The sequence below is a fragment of the Aythya ferina genome (genome assembly GCF_964211825.1).
Source record: "Aythya ferina genome assembly, chromosome: 5".
NCBI lineage: Eukaryota > Metazoa > Chordata > Aves > Anseriformes > Anatidae > Aythya > Aythya ferina.
In genome coordinates this window covers 33,921,873-33,946,214 of record NC_140301.1, presented here as the reverse complement: position 1 = coordinate 33,946,214, position 24,342 = coordinate 33,921,873, and the positions used below count along the sequence as shown (strand labels likewise).

The 24,342-nt window shown below is 49.2% G+C and overlaps 1 protein-coding gene across 2 annotated transcripts; it reads left to right on the top strand.

The window, feature by feature from the left end:
- Positions 1–12: 12 nt before the first annotated feature.
- Positions 13–19,362, top strand: PACSIN3 (protein kinase C and casein kinase substrate in neurons 3). 2 transcript variants are annotated; one of them, XM_084519544.1, is made up of 12 exons: positions 13–144; positions 10,478–10,552; positions 11,787–11,887; positions 12,305–12,461; positions 12,975–13,210; positions 13,564–13,719; positions 14,257–14,432; positions 15,209–15,329; positions 15,904–16,040; positions 16,711–16,773; positions 17,288–17,448; positions 19,048–19,362. In XM_084519544.1, exons 3-12 carry the CDS (start codon positions 11,834–11,836, stop codon positions 19,161–19,163), a joined length of 1,377 nt encoding a protein of 458 aa, XP_084375670.1. In that variant the 5' UTR covers positions 13–144; positions 10,478–10,552; positions 11,787–11,833; the 3' UTR covers positions 19,164–19,362. The 2 variants fall into 2 exon arrangements, with proteins under 2 accessions (XP_084375670.1, XP_084375671.1); XM_084519545.1 differs by lacking the exon at positions 16,711–16,773.
- Positions 19,363–24,342: the final 4,980 nt, after the last annotated feature.

Sequence of the window (24,342 nt, the reverse complement as noted above, 5' to 3'; positions counted from 1 at the left end):
GGGCCCGCCCCGCCGGGAGCAGCTGGAGGCGGAGCGGGAGCCCCCGCGTCCCGTCCCGCGGCTGAAATAGGGGCAGGGCCCGGCCCGCTCCCAGCCCAGGTGGCCGCTGCCCTCCGAGCCGAGCCCGGCCGAGCCGCCTGCGAGGTAAGCGGCGGGGTCACCCCTGCTATAGGGCGGCTTTCGGCCCCGTTCTCCGGGGGGAGCCGGGGGTCCCGGCGGCTCCTGCCCGCGGTGGGCAGCGCGGCTGCGAGGGAAAAGTTTCCTTGGGGAGAGGGGGCGGCGCTGAGACCCCCGGGGGGGGCCGGGGTTGTTCCCCGGGAGGTGTTAGCGGGATCTGGGCACCCCCCGGCTGGGCTCCGCCGCCCCGTGCCCCTCGCAGCACGGTCTCCAGCCTGACCTTCAGCGGGCGCCCCCGTTCCTCCCCCCTTGGGGCCGGCGCCTCAGCGGGCTCAGGGCCCCTTTGTGGCGGCTCCGGCAGCGCTGAGGGGCGAAGCGGCTCCCCCGAGGGCTGGGGGCAGCCTTGTGGCTCCTGGGGGGTCTGGTTGTTGTCCCCTTGCTGTGAGCAGGGTGGTCCCGGCTGTCTCATGCTCCCCCCTCAGCCCTGGGGTTGGTGTCGGGGGATTGGGGGGGCTGTGGTGGCTGTGCCCGGCTTTGGGGCAGGACGCCGGGGTTACCGTGTCCTCTCCAGCCCGGGGCAGGCGAAAGCTGCTCAACATGGAGGTATTAGTGGGCCTCACCGCCCGGCGCTCGCTCTGCGGGTTGTCACCGCTCACAGGAGGAGGGCTCTGCCATCTCCACCGAGCGATCAATAAGCGAAGTTAGCCTGGCCCCAACGTGTTAACCAGTTTCACCGCTTTTTGTGCCAACTCTGTGTGCTTCACTTGCTTCAGTTCTTCAAGCCCTGAGCCGTCCCTAGGTGTGGGGGTGAGGACGAGGTGAGCCGACCACCTCTGGTGGTGTGGTCTGGCCTTCTCGTCCACCCTGCACCTAGTGGGCACTCCCTGCCTCTTGCGGTGGGAGATCAGCCTCCCTCCCCTTCAAATCCACCACTGATCTGATTTGCACAAAGGTATTTGTGGTACGGCAGTAATCGATGGCCATGTGAAGCCCTAGTAGAGCCTCCCGCTCCACCCTGGGATTCAGATGTCGCCCAGAAGCTGCTAAAGCCTCACGGCGATCCAAGCAATGCCCAGTGCGTAATGGGCGCAGAATGCACAACTGCAGCGTGTGGGCTAAAATGACAGGGGCTGACTGGTCCCAGCTCCAGGTGTGAGCTGGTCCCTGGGTGGAGTCACACCGGAGCTACTCCCTGCGCATTGCATAACCGAGCACATTCCTTTTCGGGAGGGATTCACCTTTCTGTGAAGTGCACAGCATGCTCTGTGTGAGACGGAGCGTGTTCTGCTTTGGCAATGCTTTGTGTTATTAATAGTGCCTCGCAAGAAGTTCCCTAAAATGTTTACTAGATCGTACTTCCAGTTGCAGCTTGGAACAGAACGAGCGCCTGAGCTGGGCTAGCTGCGTGCCGCCTTCCGTGTGCTGTGCCCACTGTATTGTATTGTTGCATTGTTTTCTGAGCTCTTTTTTTCCTGACCTGTGAGTTTGTGCTTCTCTGGCTTGCCTGCACTTGTTCTATTAAGGCCTGTCTTCCTTCTCGGGTTGTAAAGGGTGGCAACTTCACCGTGTTGGTAGGTATAAGTGCTCATCTGGAACTCCACTATCAAACTTCAGTGAGTAAGGGCTGTGTGTGAGCTGGCTGTACCAAAATGCTGCAGGTCCTTGGCAGGCTGCATGTAATCAAACTATAAAAGTCTGACTACCTCATGGACCCCAAATCAGTTCTTTACAGGACAGTGATGCTTTTAATCATTCTAGGTCATTATGGATTACAAAAGAACTAGCCTGACTTTTTGGGGCCTTCCATGGATGAACATGAGCTTACAAGCCATCACCACTCCTAAAAATCTATATGTACACATATGCACGTATAAAGATTGAACAGAGCAGTCAGGTATATCTGTAATGCGACTAATCTTAGAAGATGACTGTAAAACTGAGAAACAGATGAGGCCCTATACTAGGGGCAAGATCGGCTCCTGTTAAAAATGTTGTATCTCAGAGTGGCAAATACTATATATTCTTTATTCTGGCAACTTTGAGGGCTGGAGATTATTCAGTTGTTGTTGTTTAAACTGTTTGGTTCATGTGATGGCTGGCATCCAGGGATTGAATTGGAGACCTCAAAAGTATCTGCCTATAGCCTGAGTGGAAAAAACTATGCTCTTGATTAAAAAGCAGTAATAAACTGCCTCTTTTTTTTTCCATCAGCTGATCAGTAATATGTGAAGTTAGGCTGCTCATGAGAGTTCATGGGGAAATTTCTAAACAATGGGAGAGCTGTTTAAGCCCTTTGAGGCACTCTTATCTTCCTAGAACAGGCTTTCTGATCGGGCAGGCTATTTTATCATACTGACATAGCATGATGGGTGTAGATGGTGCTGTATGACAGGGAGCTGTGTCAGAGAGATTAAAAAAAGGCCTTAGTCTTAATCTAAAGGCTGTAGTGGGTGAGACAGAAAACAGTGAGTAGTGTATCTGGAGGGTTTTGTGGAGAATTTGGGCTTCTTCTATTTGAAGAGTAACAGGAGAGCTTTGCATCCTTGGAGCAGTTTGGAAGATGTTCAAGAGGTAGCTTAGCTACCTTGTGGCACAGTGAACACTCATTTAACATCCAAATGCCTTCTGACCATCTGGGCACACATTTTTCCAGCAGAAAGTGTAATGTGAATGCAAAGACTCTGATGTGCCCTCTGCTGTAATCACCCAGCTTTGTTTCAGTGACTCGTACAGGAGTTTCATGTCCCTTCCAGCTGAAATGTGGGCTGAAGCTGGGTAATGCTGTGAAGCAACGTGTGTGACTGGCATCCTAATCATATTTCTGCCTTCAGTGGTGTCTCCTGGCTGTGAATGGCACAATGGGAAGGAGCCTTTCAGACTTGAGACAGTTGGAATTTGTGTGTTCAGTCTAGTGGTTGTCAGTGGGCATTGTAGTTCGCTCAAGAGGCATGTGAGGGATCTCCATGGTACCAGGGGCCTGGATCCAGAGGCATTAGGCTGGGGGGGGATTTTATGCTCTCCTAGCTGACGATTGCAGTAGGACTGTTCATTGTGACCTGTGGGTAGGCTTTTTTGCAGGCTAGGGGGGTTAGAATTGCTGCAGACAACACGGCTGACAGTAAGTCTTTTGCCCCATTCATGCTACGAGCTTGCCCAAGCTGTGTCTCATCTGTTTGTGGGAAGATGTGGTTCTCCTAGGCTGTTGGGGATCTGGTCAATCTTTTCAGTCACTGTAGATGACTGTCTGTTGGCAGGAACTTCCTCCTCTGCCTCAGTACCTTGCTGCTGAGCCAAACCTCTCCTGCTCCTGTGCCTGCTGAGCTGCATGGGCTGCAGCACTGCAGTATAGGAGTGTGAGGTGGGCTTCTTACACGACCCTGACAACAAGGGCAAGAAACCTTCCTGGAGGACCTGGAGACAATGAGCATGTTTCACTTAGATAATTCTAGATGCTTGCTTTTGCTTCTTGGTGTCCTTAATCAGCCCTTTCTTGTACCAGCACTGCTCACCCCATTGCCTGGAAACCTCTGTGAAAGCCTGGTGTTGACACCAGCAGGCTCCTACCCCAATACAACCAACAGCAAAAACAGTTTTTTGAGCTGTGGGATAGGAGCTGCTTCTAGAAGCCACGAGGGAGGAAACAATGCCCGCTGGATTGCTCTGTTTGTGCATTGATTTAAAAAAAAGGTCCTGCTGTTCTTCCCTCACATGTCTGTTTGGGTCCTGAGGATTAGAAACTGAGATCTGTGCTTTGGCCAATGGGCTGAGGAAGCAAATGACATTCCAGTGATGCTCAGCAGTTGAAATTTCTTCTGTGATATGTGCCCTTTGGACTGAGTAACACATTCCTTTGTAGCCTCTTGGAGTTTTGTCGATAACACATGGAATACGAAGTATATTGACTTTAATAGACGTGTTCTTCAGCTTGATATTCAAAAATGTATTTGAAGAGGGCTGAAGAGACAATACCAAAAATGAGGACCGGATTCTGTGCAGGTAATCTGAAAGCAGACAAGCTGCTGCAAGACGTAGTGTATGTGACCTCCAGGATGAATGTGTGAGGTATGAATAATCACAGTGCAGGACAGTTCCTGATGGCTGCCCTTTTCAACCTCCTTATCTGTGCAATCTCCAGGAAATATGTCAAAAAGACATAGGGTACCTTTACAAATAAACTCTCTACAAAGCAATGGAATCTGCTAACTGCTGCTTGGACCAGGAGATGCTATGAAGGGAATCCAAATTACTGAGTGTTCTCTACACTCCACAGAGCAAATGTTCTTTCTGGGACCAGGCGTGTAAAAAACACTCCGGTTGTGTAAAATAACTTTGTCTTACCTCTTGCCTGTAGTCCTGCCACTTCATGTGGTACCGAAGGCTGCCTTATGATTGCATCTTTGTGTTTAAGTGTTCCTGTGAGGAAGCAACTGAGGGAACCTATCTCTGGTGACAAAAACTGCTAAAGAGGTTTGCTGTCATCTAAGTGCGGGAACTGGCCACAACACAAAACAGAAGCAACGTGTGTGATGCTTTACCTCTTGCTTCCCCTTTACTGCAAGATGTTCTAGCACTCAGTCTGATCTCATTCAGCTTTCCTTGCAAGAAGTTGTCCCTCCCTGTCCAGGGAGGTGATGGAGCCCCCGTCCTTGGAGGTATTTAAGAGACACATGGATGTGCTACATAGGGACATGGTTTAGTGGTGGACTTGGTAGTGTTAGGGTTAATGGTTGGACTTGATTAGGGGTCTTTTCCAACCTAAGGAACTCTGATTCTGTCTAATAAAAGCTGATTTACTGTTTACCAAGTAAAACCAGAAGTCTGAGAGAGAAAGAGGAAGAAATAGACTACCTTGAATTCATTGTGCCTATGTTTGCCGTGTACTTTGTCTACATGATGAATATTTGCCAAGTCCATCTCCCATTGCCCCCTTCCTTTAGAAGACAGTTCAGTGAAACTGCATATTGGTAAAATGGAGCCAAGGGCTTCCTTGCATACAGAGGTATGCAGAACTGCAGCTGGGTTAAAGTGCTCCTTCCCAATGGAAGGGGCAGAGGAGCCTGGTTGGAGACACTGCTGCACTACACCACACAGTGGTCAGGGAGCTGCCAGAGGTTTGGTGCTAGAGCGGTACGCAGTGGCCTGCGGCTCTTCTGAAGGCTGTTGGGTCACAGCCGGCTCCCTTAAGGCCCCTTAATGCATTCAGGTAAACTTGATCCCTGCTCTGGGGGTTACAAGGTGACTCAATCACAGGAGAATATTCCATTGATAGAAATGAACTGCTTTTTGCTGAGGTTGGGGAAAAAGCAAACAGCAGCACCACCCCGTTATTTCTTTTCTTTACTCTGGGCTGGATGAAGACGGGGCCTTCTGTTTGGATCACTGCTTTGCTCAAAGACTGGCTGGAAGTGGGCACACAAAGTGGGCCTGCTGTTGCAATCTCCTTTAATACTGGAGATCTACGTCCTATTGGAAAGGAAAACAATTTTTCTTGGTGAAACAGTTTCTGCCTGGTACAGCTATGTTGGTCAGGAATCTTAACCTTTAGATCAGCAGTGACGTGTTGGCAGAAGCCTATCCTGTAGCCTTGGCCTCTGCGAACTGGACAGGCAATAGCTAAAAAATATGGAAAGTATTTTGTCTGAACACTTTTTAAAAAAAAAAAAAAAAGAAAAAACTACTTGGGGTTACGGCATGGCGAGATGTCTGCAGGATATTAGCTTGGCCTGGATCTGGAGGAGACCAATATAAGGAAGCTGTGGCCTGAAACTAGAGAGAGCGCTGAAGCAACACATAGGCTCAGGAGGTCAGCACTTTAAGCGGAGGAGGATCTTGTCTGTATTTTTGTACTTTGGTATAACCATTGAGAATTTTGCTGGGGGACAGCCACACAGTCTCTGGAGAATCATTGTCTTGGAGACAAGCTGCTGTTAGAGGCTTGCACATAGCTGAAGTGACCTTTGTGTGCAGTTACTGCTCTGCCTGATGTCTCTGACCTCTCCCTGGCTGGAGAAAGAGAAAGATCTCTAAACTGTACTAGGCAGCCCCGGCAGGCTTCAGGGAGCAGCTGAGGAACACGGGTTTGTAGGCCCTCTCCCAGGCAGGCGACTCTCGCAAGGGTGTGACCACAGCAACAGGGTAAGCATCTCAGGGGATGTTTTGCTGGGCAGGAGTCATTTCAGGTACACAGGCTTCTTGGACGATCTTGATGCCACTTGGTGCTCCTCTAGCTGTAGAGAACTGGCCTCTCTCTGGCAGGTGACCACCTGTAACCATCAGTGCCCCTGTGTAATGGCAGTGGAGAGCACCTTAATGGGCATTGTTCAATTCAGAGCTGTTGGATGCCCACACGTAGAGATGAAGCTGGAGAGCAAACCCTGTCCCATGCTTTGTTTCACTCTTCCCGTCAGGGACCTTCCCAGCACTGCTGTACCAGTACCAGGCCCATTTATTGTGCTGCTGGGGGTCTGTGGGCCTTCCTGGTGTCAGCTCTAGCTCCTTTCTGACAACAAGTTACCCAAAAAAGGTGTTTTCATGGCAGCCGCTCTGGAAGGGGAGGGTGGACTGTTGTCCTTTTGCGTCTTCAGGTTGTTCAGATGGAAATGTTTATCTGCAGCCTACACCAGAAGCGCCCTGGAGTGAAAACAAAACCTCTCCCACTGCCTGCTGTACAGGAAAAGTGACTCCTTGGGAATCAAACGGGCTGGTTGCAGAGATGGCACGCTGCTGCTTTGAGGTGTTACTGTCCTGAGGTGGAAGTGAGTTAGTAGCCTGCTCCTGATTGAAACTCTTGGTTAGCTTGTCTTGAACACCCCTACAGGAACTGGTCCATAATAAAAGTCCATCAGCAAAGCCCAGTTAGTTGATAAATATAATTGAACATTTTCCTTCATCTGCCTGGATCCAGTGCTTGCAGTTGTACTCGGGCAAGGTGGAAAAGGGACTCTGCTGGGCAGGAGGCTTTGCCTGGTGCTGTACAAGCTCTGTTTCTGTGGAAGAACTCCTGCAGGCCTGTATGCACCAGCACTTGGAGCGTTTGTAGAGCTCAGAGGCTGGTTCTTGGCAAACCTAGGGAAACAATTGCTCACAGGGAGTCTCAGGAAGTGATCAAGCAATGCACAGAAGCGATGCCTTGGGCGTTTGGAGTCTGGAAGCACTGGAGTGCGGTGTAGAGGGAAGAGGATTTTTGTGGCTTGTGTGCCTTAGGGAGAAGTTTCTGAAGTCAAGGGTGCTTATTACTATCTGGCCTTGAAGCTTTAATTGTGGGTCAGGACCCTGTTGTACTCGCTTTGTGTAAACACAAAGCAAAAAGGCCTGCTGAGTGGTGTGGTGCCAGATGCACACGAAAGTGAGGGTTTTAGCCTGACCTCCCGGTCTGAGGGTGGGGAGTTGTGGTGTGAGATGTGACAGACCGGAGCAGGGGTGAGATGGATGTGGTTAAAGGCTGAAACAGCTCTGCTGGGACAAGTGCTCTGGCGGTTCTCCTAGTGGAGCTCAGCACCAGTGAATCGGTCCTGAGCCACTCTGCCCTTCTGCAGCTGAAGGCCAAGAGCTCTTTTTGGATAACTTACTCTGTTGGTCAAAATAAGAGCAGATATTTGGGGGATGGAGGGGAATACTTTTTTTTTTTTTTAAACACTATTAGCAGCAAGGCTTGTGTCTGCATAAATCTCAGTTGTACAGTTTATTTTGTCTACTTGTCTCTGCTGGTTGTGTCTACAGTGCTCTCATCTGTAATTGTGCAGAGAAGTGACTGGCGATGTGGGTGCTCTCCCTGCTCCCTGGGGGAGTTCCTCATGCAGGAGCTGCACTGAGGTCTCATTCACTCAACTGTAAGAAATGGACGAGGGAAGCAGGAGGGGAAAGAAACATTCCTCTGCTCTGCAAACTTAACGTTGGTCCCCTCTTAGCAGAGGCGGCAGTGGCATCAGAAAGCCTTGGTGTTGATCCACACAGCTGCAGCTCATCCTGTATGGGCTCTGCCAACCTTCCTGAATGACACGGTGGCTCCTGCTCCATCAGGACGCAGGGTAGCACTGTCACCTCCCCACCTTGCTGTAGAGCAGCCTTTGGCACATGTAACACTCATCTGTTTGCTTTTCCTGGCAAACTCGTGTTTTCCCTGGTCTCAAGCTCTTGGCAGCTCCCAAAACATACGATGTCTGGGGAATAACCAGGCGTGAGGGGGTGGAGTGGCAATCTATTTGCTCCTCTTGGGCTGAGGGTGACAGCAGCAGCTGTTCTTCAGCCCCCGTGTGCACTGCTAAGTACCATCCCCGTGTCTGCACGCAGATCCAATTTGATCTGCTGACTGACATGGGCTCATGGAGTATGTAAAGTCCAGAAAAAGCCTGGCAGAAAAGGGTCCTCCTTGTTCTTTGACCTTTTTGCTTCTACCAGGACCCTTTTATCTAGACTTCTATGAAGTCTATACAACTGCTATTGAAATAACCTATTCTGCTGGCTGCTACTTGGGCCATGAAGATTAACCTGTAGAAAGGTTAAACTATTCTTTTTTTTTTTTTATTTGACCACCCAGCTCCTGTGGTGGTGGTCTCAGTAGAGCTTTGAGCTGTGGGGTGCTTTGCCGTGTGTTATTGATGCTGAAAACTCTCGTGTGTTCAGATGCAGACTGGAGAAGTTAACGGAAGGGAAATTCATGGGGTGTTCCTGAATTCCGAGGTGCCACGTTCAGCTCAGGAAGTTCCTGTCAACAAATGGTTAGAGGCTTGGAAAGTACGCAGGGAAGCATCGTGTATGCTTGCTCTGTTCTCCAAGCAAGGAAAAAATAGCTGCTTTTGGCCACTGGCTGTGAAGCGTATGCGGTGACAAGGACCCTTAGTCTGATCCAGCGCAGCTACTATTATGTTTCAGAGCCTGCTAATCTTAGTGATAGTAAATCCAGTTACTTGCGTTTGTAACTCCCAAGAAATTTGAGCTGTGCCTCTTGATTTTATGGTGGAAATAATGGGTTTGGGTTCCTCCTTTCTTTACTGACTGTCCTGGTTTCAGTTAGCACAGAATTAATTTTCTTCCTAGTAGCTGGTGGAATGCTGTGTTTTGGCTTAGAATGAGAAGAGTGCTGATAACACCCCGATGCTTTAATTGTTGCAGAGCAGTGCTTATACTAAGCCAAGGACATCTCAGCCTTTGCTCTGTCCTGCCAACGGGCAGGCTGGGGGGTGCAGTAAGAGCTGGGAGGGGACAGACCCAGGACAGGTGACCCAAACTAGCCAAAGGGGTATTCCATACCATCTGACGTCATGCTAAACAATATATAGGGGTGGCTAGCCGGGGGGAGGGGGCGGGACTGCTCGGGGTTAGGCTGGGCATCGGTCAGCGGGTGGTGAGCAATTGCATTGTGCATCACTTGTTTGTACATACTATTATTACTTTCGTATTATCACCATTGTATCATCATTATTATTATTGTTATTATTATTTTGTTATTTTTTTTTCCCTGTCTTATTAAACTGTCTTTATCTCAACTCACGGGCTTCACTTTCCATTTCTCTCCCCCGTCCCAGAGAGGGAGGGGGGAGGGTGAGCGAACGGCTGCGTGGTGTTTAGCTGCCGGTCGGGTTAAACCACGACACTGACTGACCAGGCAAACAAGCTCGCTGTGACACACAAGCTTTCCGCATTTACCCCTGAATTCTAGCACGCTGGAGTCAGTCTGAATCGGAAACCAGAGATGGAAGGCATGGTTGTGATTCAGGGCTTCCCGATAAAGAAGTGGGGATGGGGGCAGTGTGGGAGGGAAGGGTGGAAAAAGTGATACAACCTTAATGGGTGACATCTAATTGAGCTGTGTCTCCATGAGGAGAAGCTTGGTTTTAAATGTAGAACTGAGTCCTTTGTCCCTTTTTGATCTTTAGGGAAAAGGGATGGGAAGAAGCCCATGTCTGTCCTCCCCTTCTTTTCTTGAAGCCTGCCATGTCTACGTGTGAGGCACTGGGCTTTCCCACCAGCTGCTGTGCAGTGCGGGGGCTCAGGCCCCACCGCCCCGTGCCTGGGGTGTGCTTATTTTAGGCCTTGCTGGCGTTGGGCTGTTCCCTTTGCTCAGCTGTTGTGATGCTGCCACCTTTCCCGCACAGTGCTGTCATGCCGCCCCAAATAGTTTCTATTTTAACTTTCTCTGGGGCTAGGTCTTGTGACACAAGGATTTGGCATCTCTCCTACGTGCTGGAACGTGGCATCTTCGGAGGCACAGTGGCTGCAGCTGCTATATCAGGGTGCCCCTCCTAGTAGCTGGCAGAAGGGGGACACTCCTATCCCGGCCCTGGGGTTGGGATGTGTCAGAAGAGGCAGCATCCCTGCGAGGAAGCAGCACTTTCTAACTGCCTCTCTCTCTCTTCTCCAGTCTGTTGTAAGGAGTCTGAAGAGCTCGGGACGTACTTGCCAGCTCCCTGCTGCTCCCCTGTCGTCTCCCTCTCAGGTACGTGGTTACTGGGGGCGATGCTGAGCTGTGTGCCCTGGAAGCACACCAGATGGCTTTGCAGCCTGCTAAGGGAGGATGGGGACAGCTGGTGGCATGAGTGGAGGTGTTCTTCAGGCTTCAGAGCTTGTGCACCTGAGCATCACGTCGCGTTTAACAGCTGGGTTGTGTGACTGGAGGTCCGCACTTCCAGCCTTCTGGGGAAACCCAGAGGAACGGCATCAATGTGCTTCTGACAGTCAACAGCACGTGAGACTGGGCAAACAGAGCCCAATTGTTTCTGGAAGAAACGGAGGAAATTCCTGCAGCCTGTGTTGGGGTGCTGGTGAGGTGGCTCGCACCGCAGCTGCCACGCTGAGGAGGATTTGCAGGAGGTGGGAGACGGGCACTCCTGACCTGGTCTCCATTTCTGCTGTGTACTCTGTGGGCTGGCAGAACCAGCAGATACCTCCCCGGGGTGTGAGGGAAGCTTTTTATAACTAGGAATGTGCAAGAGGAGAAGTGGCAGCAAAGGACATCTATGCTGCGTTAACCCAGGCTTGCCCAGAGGGGAGCGGGTTTGTGCAGGAGCAACTGGCATGGGCCTCTTCCCATTCCTCATTCCTGCACAAAAGCATCCTTGGGCCTCTCCCCAGGGATTTCAGAGTCACACCGCATCAGGAGCAAAGCAGCAGCGCTGGCTTGTATAGGGAATGGGCCAAAGTCCTGAGACAGAGGTTGAGAAGCACCTTTCACCTTCTAGCCTAGATCTTGAGCCTACTGAGGTGACAGACTCGAGTGTTTTTGGGGAAGCCATGTGGCTGGGTAACCAGCGTGCATGCTGCGGTGCCATGTGCCTCTGCATGTTCCTGTAGCTCTGCTCAAGCCCAGCTCAGGTGGTGGGCAGCTTATCGGGCTCCTCCCCATTCACAACATGCCTGACTGCTTGGCCTCGTTTTCTCCAGCCAGTTGTTGTAATCCTGACTCACACCGGGAAACCGGAGTCATCTCTGCTGATGGAGGACTCGAAGTGATTCAAGTTTTCAAATATCTGTAGCTACTTCAGCTTCTGTAGCTTTTGCTGCCTTCCCGAGGGCCTCGGTTGAGAAAGGGGTCTCTGCAGGGGTGGCTGGTGCTGCTGAGAAGTGTTGGATTCACTGCTGTCTCTAGGATCTGTTCAGCTGAAGTTTGAGATCGACACCTACAAGGAGGTTTGGCCAGTGCTGTGTTAGAAATCCCTTTTCTCTCTCCTCAGCTTAACTGAAATCTGCAAAAATTCCTTGCTGCAAGAAAACGAGGGCGATGTCATCAGAAGATGATGCTGGCGGGGAGGCTCCTGGGGGCAGTTTCTGGGAGGTAAGGAGGATAATTGGGGTGTGAGGGAGGTAGGAAGGAATGTCTTACCTCCCACCCATGGAATTAAAGGGTTGAGTTTCAGGTTCACGGGTGACATGGTGCTCTTGGGGAGTGGAAGGGAGAGGCTGTGGGGTGGTTCGGTAAAGTGTTGTCTTACTGCAAGGAGGAGTAACCCTTTCCTCCACTGTGCTGTGGAATGAGACTTCCTTGTTCAGCTGACACTGCTCAGAGCTGTGAGAGGCAAAGAGCATCCTGGCGTCCTCCCTCCATTGCTCTGCCTGGCCCACCAGAGGCGGGTCTGAGCCCAGCTACAGGTTCCAGGAGGGTCTGTGCTCCCTCCCAGTGCGATGCTCAACCTCCTGCCTGTGTTGAAGGAGTGTGAAGGTGCAGTATAAATAACAATGTGTGAAATTTCAGGCTGGAAACTACAGGCGGACAGTGAAGCGTGTGGATGATGGCTACCGGCTCTGCAATGACTTGATCTCCTGCTTCCAGGAGCGAGCCAAGATAGAGAAGAACTACGCCCAGCAGCTAACAGAGTGGTCCCGTAAGTGGAGGACCAATGTGGAGAAAGGTAAAGTTGGCAGGCTGCGCTATGAGCAGGGTGCAGTAATTGCACTGTATTCCTGGAGTGCTCTGTCGTACTGAGGTGAGGCTGTTTCCTTGGGGGGGATGGGACAGGCTGCTCTTCTCCAGAAAGAGGGGTGTGAATTTCTTGGGCATTGTTTTTTTTTGTATGTATATTTTTGTAGGCAGCTCTTTGATTTACTTTTAGAAGTCTTCCTCTTCCTCTGCATTGTCAGGTGTTTGGTTACAAAAATATTTTTAGTATTGCAAGTCCTTGGCCAGTCCAAAGCTTAAATCGAGCTGCAGATCGCCCATCTTAAATGCCTGCCTTGGCCAGCTGTGACAGCCAGTCTGGGTGCTGCCTTCTGGGACTGCGTGGAGACCAGTCAGTGCTGACTTACGTGATGGAGCAGAGCTGTGGAAGTGACTCCAAAGTGACAGATGAATGTAGAAGGAGGAAAATTAGTGTTTTTTCTTGTGGGCAGGAGGTGAAGAGCCCCTCTGGTGCTTGTTCCTGCAGGTCCACAGTATGGTACTCTGGAGAAGGCCTGGCATGCTTTCCTGACAGCTGCAGACAGACTTAGTGAAATCCACTTAGATGTCCGGAACCACCTGGCTGGTGAAGATTCGGATAAGATCAAGGCCTGGCAGAAGGAGGCCTACCACAAGCAGATGATTGGGGGCTTCAAGGAGACAAAGGAGGCAGAGGATGGGTTCCGTAAGGCCCAGAAGCCCTGGGTGAAGAAGATGAAAGATGTAAGCAAAGTGTGAATGGGGAAGGAGGGGTGAGGGTGGTCCAGGTGGGTGCCACTAGCCACAGTAGGGAGTGCCACAGAGGGAGGGATGGCTAGCTGGCCTCTTGGTCTCGGTGGTCTTGTAGCTTTCTTTCTGTATAAGAAAAGTTTAGGAACAGGCTTGGTGTTCCTACGTGGCAGGTTAGCACTACAAGATCATCTGGAGATACCTGTTCCCATGGTTGGCTAAACACCAGATCAGCATTTCTGTTTGTCCTCAAACAATTGCTGCTGACTGTAACAAAGTGTTAATGTGCTCTCTCTGAAGAACAGAAGATTTCTGACAGAATCACCTTGTCTGCATCACTCCTACAGGTAGAGACCTCAAAGAAAAACTACCACGCAGCCCGGAAGGAGGAGAAAACAGCCCATACAAGGGAGAACCATGCCAAGGCAGACTCCTCGGTCTCCCAGGAGCAGCTGCGCAAGTTGCAGGAGCGTGTAGAGAAGTGCACTCAGGAGGCTGAGAAGGTGAGCACTGAATGGACACGCATCACAAGGATGCGAATTCCAAGGAGAAGGCACAGGCTGCATTGTCACTCAGTGAAATTGCTCCTGCTGGAGGCTGTAAGGAGGTGTGAGATTGCATCGTTTTGAAGTTTTAGTGAGTTAAACTGAGACGTTAGGAACAAAGGCTGAGTGAGGGGTCTATCCTTGGTGTTGAGTAGAACTTAATTTATAAATATCTTTTAAAAAAAGTAGGGGGCTGGTTGCAGGGGGAGGGAGCTGCAGAGCTGAAGACTTGGTTACCAAATGTGGGTGGCTTACTTGCTGACAGGAGTGAGTGTGGAAGGACCTCTATGGAGGAGGGTGGTAAGGAAGGAAGAACTTCTAAGATACTAGGAGAGCAATGGATTTGGATACCAGCTGTGGGACTTGATCTGTTTTCTGTGCTGTGTGTTCAGCAGTGCAGGGGGGGAAAAACTTTTTAGTCCTGAGCAGGGGGAGTGTCAGTGGTTTGATACCAGAGTAACATATCACCCCTGTTCCCCTCCTGCGTTGATACAGTGCAAGGATCAATACGAGAAGATGCTGGAAGAGCTGAACCGCTACAATCCCCGCTACATGGAGGACATGGAGCAAGTGTTTGAGGGCTGTCAAGAAGCAGAGCGCAAGCGATTGTGCTTCTTTAAGGAGATGTTCCTGAATTTGCACCAGCATCTCAACCTCTCCACCAGTGAAAGGTACCAGCCCTGACACAGAAGGGCGGCTCTCTACCCTGGGGTGTCCTGGGCACTGAAAAGGGGTCTAATTCTGGTGTTGGTGAAAGGGAGCTGCATCAGGCATGTCTCGCTCCTTCCCCTTCTGATTGAGAATGGGCATTCGGTCTCTTTTTTTTTTTTTTTTTGACTGACCAGTGTAGGAGGATTCCCACAGAGGATTCTTTCTGCCTCTGAACCCTTTGTCTTCCAGTACTGACCCATGGGTGTGTCTCTGTTCTGTGAAGTGCCTCAGTGTTGTGTGTAATCCCAGTCTGCAGAAGGCAATGGAGCCACATTCCTGTATGTGTAGTAAATACACCCGTTTTGTCCTGAGTAGAGACATCTTCAGAGAAAGATGATCATGAGCCCATGAGTTGCCCTGAAATAGGGGTTACACAGGGAGGTAGACCCTTCTGGGCTCCTATATGTTGAGGTGGAGGTAACAAACCTGAGCCACTTCCTTATTTGCGTGCACGAATGTGCCAGGCTCTTTCGATACTCATTTGAGCTATGCTGGGAAGTGGCAGATGTTAGCTACTACCACACCAAACAGCTTGTCCTGCTTGCCACAGTAACACTTCTACAATGGTGGCCCTATTTTTCTTGAGTTGAGCATGCATTGCACCCTTCTAGCACCCTTAATTTTGTGGGGTTTGATATGCTATGTAACTGTGCGTGAGGTTACGCTCTTTGACTTGGGCTTTGGGGAGCCACTGAGGGACTTGGTTACTGATGGTTCTGTTTGTTCTTGGTCGTAGCTTTCAAGCATTGTATCGAGATCTCTACCAAGTCATCATGGCTGCAGACAACCAGGAAGACCTGAAGTGGTGGCGCAACACTCATGGGCCAGGCATGGCAATGAATTGGCCGCAGTTTGAGGTGACAACACATTCTGGAGTGTATTACTATTATTTTTTCACTATCTAGCTGCTTTCCTGAAATTGGTGGATTACTAGCCTTGTGTTGGAAAGACATGCATCACACATACCTCTTTCCTTTCCTTTCCAAGAGTTTCTGAGAGCGGGCATCTGGTCCTCTTAGGCTAAACCATGCTGGTGTCTCTGGCCTTGAAGTGAGGCTCTTTGAGCAGACTCATGATATTAGGATCTTCGGAGACTTGTGGGGTTGCAGTCCCTTCACTTCCTTAAAGGAATGTGTGCAACCTTGCTGAACTCCAACTACTCTGCCTTCCAGTTGTAACAGCAGGGAAGCTGACCTGGTTCTCAGGGTTCTGGGATAAGCTCCTATTGTCACTTTTCCCACAGGCCCTCTTGTTGCACCTCAGGACTCAAGAGGAGTGAGCCTGCTCTGTCTGCAAGGCCACTTGGCTGATCAGCCACAATTGAAGCATGACTTGTGTTACTACTCTTCCTTCTGTACTGTCCAGTAGAAAAGATGCCTGGAGCTCTCACATCTTAATGGCTTGATGGTGTTATTACTTCTCCCTGAACAGGAATGGTCCCTGGAAACACAGCGGCCGATCACCAAGAAGGAGAAGAGCGGTAAGATGGCCGACGATGTCACGCTGACCAGCATTTTGCCTGCACGGGATGGTGTTCTTTCACAGACCCCTCTGCAGACGAGGCGAGGGTAAGGACTGAAACCTGGGATACATCCTGTTAGGAGAAGTACAGCCCTGCCCAGGGTAATTAATGCGTTGGGTTGACAGGACTGATCTGAACTTCTTGTCTCTTCTATTTCTAGCCCCATGGCCTTGCCCTGGACAAGGTAGAATAAGGCTGTTAGGGGAGCTCTTTTTGGTCTCCTATATAGCATTCTCCTAGATACCATCTCACTAGGGGCCTCCCTTGTAAAGATCCTTCTAGTGATGAGATCTGGCCTCGTTCAAACCAGTGCTGTGCAAGATTGTGGCAGGTGTTTCCACACCTTCTCTTCCACCCAGACAAGGTGAAGAGAGTTGGGAACTGGCGACCTTGTGAGCTAACCGTACTGTTTCCTAAATGAAGGCATTAGTGTTTGGTTTTTTTCCCTTGGCATGGTGCTGAGTGCTGCCTGACAAGTCTGGGTACAGCTGCTTCCCTTGCCACCAGGAAGCAAGCAGGAGAATAGGGAGATATAGGATATAGGGATATATAATAGGGAGAATAGGGTGTCCTGCAGTGCTGTCACCATCCTGCCTTAAATGGGGAACCCTGGCATAAGTGAACTGGGTGGGAAAGAAGGGGAACATAGGGGTGTCTCGAGGCCATTACTGTATTTCAGTCTATTGGATTCAGGGGCCCTATTTGCCACTCCACAGGTCTTCCTATCAAGAGGAGCAGAACAGCTTCTATGACAGCCTGAGGGCACCCACATTTGTGAAGTTAGTATGGAACGTAGCCTCTTCGGGGGTTTCTGGGTTCCAGGTGCCTGTCCTCTGCTGTTCCTCCCCTCTGCTCTTGCTTCTCACTCAGAAAATGGCATTCCAGCCACATCTGTTTGGGATGGGAGACCTGTTTTTTTTCCCTGTCTGTCCTGTTCTTGGCTGGAATAACTCTGGACACAGCTGGCTCTCCATTTTAGGACTGACTGACCTTCCCTGAGTGAGATGGTCTGCTAGTAGGATGAGGTCATGAAAAGTATGCATGTGTGGAAACGCTGAGAATAAGTTACCCTCCTAGCCCTCAGGGCTCTAATGCTGGGATGCTTTCAACCAAATCTAGTATCTCCTGGTGTCCTGCTGTCCCATTCACCCTGACTTGGCTTTTGGGTCTCTTGCACTTCGTTCTATGGCATAGAAGCCTTTGAGGGGTCAGAGAGGTGTGTGATTCAGGAGGAGGTGGGTGAGAGATGACCCTAACTACCATCTTGTCTCCTCTCTGCTTCCGCATGTACAGTGGGGGAAAGGAAGACATTTCGGAGTGGTCAGATGAGGACACTCCAAAGAAGTGCCTGGATGCCAACGGGCATGAGGAGGACTTAAAGGTACCAGGTGTACGGGTACGAGCACTGTATGATTACACAGGACAGGAGGCTGATGAGCTGAGCTTTAAAGCAGGTACAGAAGCACTAACCTCTCACTAACTTTTTGCTGTCCTCACTTGAGCCAAGTGAATGATTGAAACACTGTAAGAACTGGATGTCCACTTGAAAACTGACAACTATTCTTCTTTCCCTGGCCTGACCCACTGCCAACTGCTGAGGCAGATGATACACCAGGCAGTTCAACCTGTTGTAGATCAAAAGACAGTGAGGCCACAAAGTCTGCTTGGATCTTGGTTACAGTGTAGGGAAAGCAGCAGACCCAAGTGGGTGAAATGAATCCTACCTGCTGTCTCCTTAAGCATTTATTCTTTATTAAATGTTTTTCCCTTGTCACTGATATAAGTTACTCTTCTCTGAAGTACAAGAAAGGTGACCACCTATATTGATTGTCCTTTGAAGTAACCAGAAGGTAGATACTCTGGGAAGAAAGCCCATTTGACTGCCATGCACTACTGAAGGCAGAGTTCAGCTGGCAGAAACAGCTATGCAAACTGTGGGTATCTTGAGAATGGGTGCCCTGGCTCCCAGCAGAGAGGATTGAGTGAGGGAGAATGTTCAAGCAAATAAACCCCTCCCCTTCTTTCTTCTGTCACTTAAACTTATAAGCTTAGTTTGAATGTGCCATCTTCTCCAAATTCAAGAGGACATCTGGATCTTGAGTGTCTCTAATCTTGCTTTTTTATGTGGTGTCTGCTATAGAAATACACCCCTCTTTAAAAGGCGCTGTCTTTCAGTAGCAAGGACTTGTGCCTGAGGCCAAGTATCTGTGCTGTGGTGTAATCATTCTAACAAACTTCCTAGTGTTAACTTGTTGCTGTTGAATACCAGTGCTCTGGATCTTGACTCTTTGGGGTCTTGACTCTTTGCAATTTCTTTCTAGCCAGCTGATAAACAGAGGCATGACTGGTTATCTTCAGCCATCCCTTTTCTGAATCTGCTCTGACAAGCAAGGACCAGTAGGGCTCAAGCCTAACAGCAGATGACTTTCTTTCCCAGCCTCTGCCAGTGTGGGATGTGCTTACTGATGCAGTAGACCTCCCCCTCTGGCAGATGTATGACTTTCTACTGACAGAAGGGGACCTCTCTGCCCTTTCCTGTAGTAGATACGGGGAGGTTAAAAGCCTTTCCTGATCATAGTCTGGGAAAGGAGTTAATTCCATGCCTTTCTGGCCAAGCCAGACAGTTCATCATGGAATAGTTGTTTGGGGTATTTCCAGACAGAGCTTAGCTGCTTTTTACATTTCCTTCCTACCTGCTCCAGTGGAACTTTTTTTTTTTTTTTTAAAAAAAAAAAAAAAGGATCCCTGAGCATTCTGAGCCATTTGGCTTATAGGCATTTTCCTCTGGGGAAAAGAAGGTTGGGTAGAAATATTGGGAACAACTTTCTGATGTTGAAGAGCAGAAGTTCCTTTGCCTTAGGGGATGGTACTGACCACAGCTACTGAAGAGGTCAGTAACTCTGGATTGGATTAAACTGCAGTATGATACTGAGTGGGATAAGGGGAAAAAGTGTGGGGATTCAGGCCAACTTTTTTCAATTCAGAAAAAACAAATGCTATTCTACCTTCCCCCTTTCCCAAGGCTGCTTCCTAATAACTGTTTTTGCTTGTAGGTGAAGAATTAATGAAGATTAGTGAGGAAGATGAGCAGGGCTGGTGCAAGGGCCGACTTCTCACTGGCCAGGTTGGACTCTATCCTGCTAACTATGTTGAGAAGGTTGGATCATGATTGCTACTGCCCTGTTAGTGTCTCAGCCATGCCAGCATCTCCTGCAGAGGTCACTGGGTCACTGCTGGCTCCACTCCACCTTTGCAGTATATCCAACACCTTCTGGACTCTGAGGGCATGTATTCCATGTAACTAATGCTTCATTTTAAATGCCTAGACCTGTAGGGATTTTCTAATAAATAAACAAGGATGAGTAAGACTTTTCTGACTGTGAGCACTATAGGAATGTAAAAGTGCAGAAGAGAACAGATCCTCCTGACTTGCACTTGGTGAAGGGAGATACATGACATGTCCAACTCCTCACAACAGACAAAGACTTCCTGGGCTTCAACATGTGCATCCATAGCATGGGGGTGTCTGCCCTGCCCCCAGGCTTCCTGTTCAAGGAACTCTGGATGTGCAGGGCTGTAGGGAACTTGTAGCATTGCTTCCTCTTTTTTTGCTTAGCTGAGCTGAGGCAGAACTCTGTTTATCTTCTCAAATCTTTCAGAAATCTTCAGTGTCCTTTACCTCAGGCCTGGTGACTCCTGTGGTAAGGCAGCTGATAAAAAGGTGCAACTTCAAAAGCCTGGATTTCCCCTCCCACTGTCCTCCAGTTTATTGGGATAACACCAGAAATGCATGATAACACAACTTAGGGACAGGAGAAAGGCTTCTATCTTGCACTGTGTAGCTGTTCATGCTGGCAAGGTGGAACAGGAATGTCTGGTAGCATACTGGGACTAGCTTTTTTCTGGTCCTGAATCTGTTTCAGGTGTACATATGCCCAGTTAAGGGAAGACCTCTCCAATCTCTGTCCTGCCTTTCTGCCCTTCAAAGCCTCTGAGGCTGTTGAGACAAAGTAAGGTCCAGATTTTAGTGCTTTGTGTATTCAAACATGAGCATTTGTCAAAGGTATATGGCTGATAGACATGTTCCAATACAGAATAAGCCCAAAAGCTTAAAGGAAAGCAGAAAGAAAAGTAAACATTTATGGTATAAAACTCAAAAGACTAAAAACTAGCTACTTACTGCATTTGTTTGAAGCTGTTGCTGAGATGCAATGTGAGCTTGTAGGAGCTTTCTGCAGTGAACTTGTGGGTTAGTACCTCAGGAATTTGGTTCACTCAGACTCCAAAAAAAAAAAGCCTCTACTACGCACTACCACTGGTGCTAGCTGCTGCAGAGCTGTTTGGGAAAGGGATGATACAAAGAAGGAAGTTTTGAATTCAGAGGTGAGCACTTGGGATTACGTGACTGCAGAATGTTAGCAGATAGTGAAGCAAAAAGGATGTTTAACAAGTGTGGACTCAAGGAGGTGGGGATGGACAGATTCAACCATTAACCTAGGGGAAATTAAAAAGTGTCACAAAGCGTGTTGCCTGACTGCCAACGAGAGCAGAAATGAACTGTTTACAGCACCTTGGATGGGGTAAAATATAGTCTGGCATGGGCAACAATCAACAACTCTGTCATTGTATAGGCATTTTGATTCAAAGATCTAGGCTCTCCTTTCAGTACCATGTCCCAGGTGAAATATCAGCTGTGTTAGGCAGTAATAGCCAGTTGCTGACCTCCCCAGCTGAAAAAATTTCTGCTGTCTGCGTTGCTCTAATATACGTGAAAGTAAAGAACATGTGCCAGGCCTGAGATAAGAGATAAAGAGTGAAGGATTAAAAACCTGCTTTGTGTTAAATACAGAAATTTACCTTGTTAGCTTGAATGGTTTCAAGGACTAAGATTAGCCTTTCAACTAGGGTCAAAACAAAGATCTAAGAGGGAAGTAGGAAGGACAAGAAGCTTGACTTCAATTCTTCCCCCAAAGTTCTGATCAGGTTATAATTAGGGGTGGAGGTAGGTGTGGCCAGAACCTGCTGTGAGAACAGAAATGGCCAGCGGACAGGACCCCTGGTTACAGTACAAACAACCTGAAATTCCACAGGACAAAGTCTGAACAGACTTGTTTGTCCTAGGAAAACACCATGACCTGATCACAGGGGGCTGCTTGAAGGTTTCCAGAAATAGTGACGTGCCACACTTTATGTGAACGTGTCCTCTAAAGAATGTTTGCACATCAGGAATTCTTGCCAAAAGCTGAAGTAAAAGACAGGGGAAAATGCATCAAGAATAAAGAATTGCTCAGCTGGAATGTACCTCATAAATTTTGGTATGGATACCCAAAACCAAATGGAGCAGTAAAAAGAGAGCCTGTGTAATAAACCCCTCCCTGGAGGGGTGGTGGTGGTGGGGAACATCTAATGGTCTTAAATTAATGTAATATTTGCCTGGAGACTTACTCACTGCTATGGAAAGCTAAGGTTTCTTTTTAACCGCAAGGGCTCTAGTTGAAACTTGTTATCCATGCCATGCCAAAGGTTCTGCGTGAACAGAGAGCTAGTTGCACATGTGACCTCATAGCTGTGCCTCACCTTCAGGTCAGCAAAGGCTCTTCTTCCCACAGAGCTTCTGTAAAAACACACAGATGTGCCTCTGTGGCTGATGGACGACAGAATGAAAACATTATCTAGTTGTTTTTTTTAATAAAGCCATTCCTTGTGAACAGCTTTGTATGTCTGTGGTTGGCAGATAATTTAGTTCTGACATCTTCCTGGGAAAGTATTTCTAAAGCATCATGCAAAGCTTGGCTTTTATGATGATGATGAATTTTTCTAGGAAGAGGAAGTTAAGGATTCTCCATGGCAGATCCCACCCATTTCCCCAAAGCAGAAGCTGAGCTTGCTTAACCCGTTAATAACATTTCTGCCCCGTAGGCAGAATCTGGGCCTTGGACCCTGTAGAGCCCCCAGGCCAGCTGTGCTCTGCGGTGGCAGCTGAGGGTTGTGGTTAGTATCTGACTCTTGGTGGCATTCCCACAGCCCTGTGTGGAGCCTGGGGCCGTTGGTGCTTCAGTTTGCTTTCCATTTCCACTTCCCCATTCCCTGTGTTGTTGTGGCTGGTTTGCTTGGCACAAAGCACCAAAGCAGGTGTGAGTGGATGTCAGTCCTGCACTGGGACCCCTCAGAGCTGTTAAAACCCATTCTGGATGCCCTGGATTCTTCTGGATGCCCTTTGCTCCTGCCCTGCTTGCAGACCTAGCCCACGGCTGCAGCCATGGGGTGCTCAGCTCTGCTATTTCAGGCGCGTTCTCCTTGACTGAAGTTCAGGCTGTGCACAAACTGCACAACTGGGGCTGCTTCAGTCACGTTTCTAGATCTGCTAGCATTTTGCTCATGGGCAACAGTCTGCAAAATTCCCATCTGCTTGTGAGGAAAGCTGGTACTGGAGGTAACATGGGCCTGCACACCACTCAGAGTGTTGGGTAATTGCTCCTAGGGTAACTGCACAGAGGCTGGCTGCAGGGACGCTCCGTGCTGGTCATGGGGCTGAACCTGAGGCAAGGCCAGGGCCACAAATTCCAGCTTTACCTATGGAAATGAGGTTGGGAAATACCCATTTAAAACAAAAACAAACAAAAAACCTGCAACTTAGTGTTGCACTGCCACTCATTTCCAGGCTGGAAGGCTCAGGGGCTGCAAGGGAGTGAATCTGTTCATCAGCCTACCTAAGAAGAGCAAACAGATGAATGTGAGATGGTGTTTCTGGACAAGATTAATAAATTCTTGCTGAAAGGAAAGTGGGGGTGAGGGTAGGGAAGGGGGTAGCTCTAAAAGACTGGCTGTTTGTTTTTTTTTTCCTAGGGATATCTTGACTCAGTGGCATGGCTGCAGTGAAATTTTCAAAACCAAGCTTTAGGCCCAGTCACCTTCTCAGTTGCTTTGAACACATCCATCTTACTGGCTGTCTCATCCTGCTTTCCCTTGTCCAGTAACCCTCCTTGTGCAGGTTCATGGTTTGCTGTCAGTCCCGCAGTTTGATGTAATTACAGTTGCAGCTTGAGATGTCCTTTCTCCAGAAGCAGTGTAGTGGGTCAGCACTTCTCCAGTAGGTGCAGAGGCCCATAATCTCTCTTCTTCAGTCTCAGCGCTTTCACTGGCTCCGGCTATTTATAGGTCCTGTGATCCCTTCCTCCCCGTGTTTCCCTTCTATCCTATCAGCTGGAAATCTTCCAGGTCCTGTATTCTTCCCCTTTGACTTCCTGAGTCTATTGTTCCTGCTTTCAGCAGGAGGCTGACACTGGAAGCGTCGCTGTCCCCAGCTGTGATCGTGCTAGCCCTTTCTCTCAAATCCTGCTCAGGGCCACACAGGTGCCACACAGTTCCTAAGGAAAGCTGCATCCACAGCCCAGTGTGTGTTTGCATCCCCTCTACACATTGTGGCCACCCACAGAGCCGAAACACTGCTACCTACTCACTCTCCACCCAAATCCCATTTCACAGTGGTGCTTATATTCTGTGGGAATTGTGTATTTTCAAAACTTTTATAGTAAAGCAACAGCTTTCTGATTTTTCCTTGTTTACACTGTGTTTTTTTTAGCATTGCCTGCCTTGGGTCACTGTCTTCTGCTCTAGGCATGCTTCCCACTCCTGTGGGGCCTGCAGGCAACTAGTCCCTGTACTGGAGGGATTCAGTTTAGGACACTGGTGAGTGAGGTGATCTGCAGGGAACATGGAGATTACATGCCCGCTGGAAGAGTCAGAAGGGTCACGTATAATAGGACAGCCCTTCCAGCTCTGTCCTAAAGCAAATCAGTGCCTGTGCTGTGTACTGCCCCTGAAAGGAGGCAGTGGCCAGGCAACTCAGAAACTCCAGAAGAGGCTCGTTGTTCTGGGGTGAAAAAGGAGGCGTTTCCCCCACTGGAATACCACCATCTTCCCTCTTCTCCACCTCCCTTCTTCCCCCACCCCCAGGTCACTTGTTTTTTCAGTTTATTTAATTCCAGCATTAAAGTGCTTCAGGAAAGATGCTCAAAACCACAGAAAGCACTAGGTCTTAACTCCCACATGGTCTGTCCCAGGCCTGCAGGCTGGCAGCTAAGCTAGTCCTGACAGCCCAAGACCAACACAAACTATAATTCTCAAAGACAGTACCTTTTCTTCAAGGAGTTGGACTTCTTGTGACTTCAGGGTCTGCGAACGAAACCAATTCCTTTGATGGCTGCTGCCTGGGCCTCGAGTTGTCTGAGAGGACAGCCAAGGCTTTCGGCCTTGTGCTGCCACTGCTGTTCCTGAAGTTTCAGCTGCTGCAGGTGTTGAAGACTGGTGAGCCACTCAGAAAATCAAGTAATAGCCTCACACCCTGC

Coding starts and splice junctions, on each gene's coding strand:
- PACSIN3 (XM_084519544.1), top strand. CDS start 11,834: ATGTCATCAGAAGATGATGCTGGCGGGGAGGCTCCTGGGGGCAGTTTC. Junction 11,888..12,304: donor CTGGGGGCAGTTTCTGGGAG/GTAAGGAGGATA, acceptor GTGAAATTTCAG/GCTGGAAACTACAGGCGGAC. Junction 17,449..19,047: donor TGAGCTGAGCTTTAAAGCAG/GTACAGAAGCAC, acceptor TTTTGCTTGTAG/GTGAAGAATTAATGAAGATT.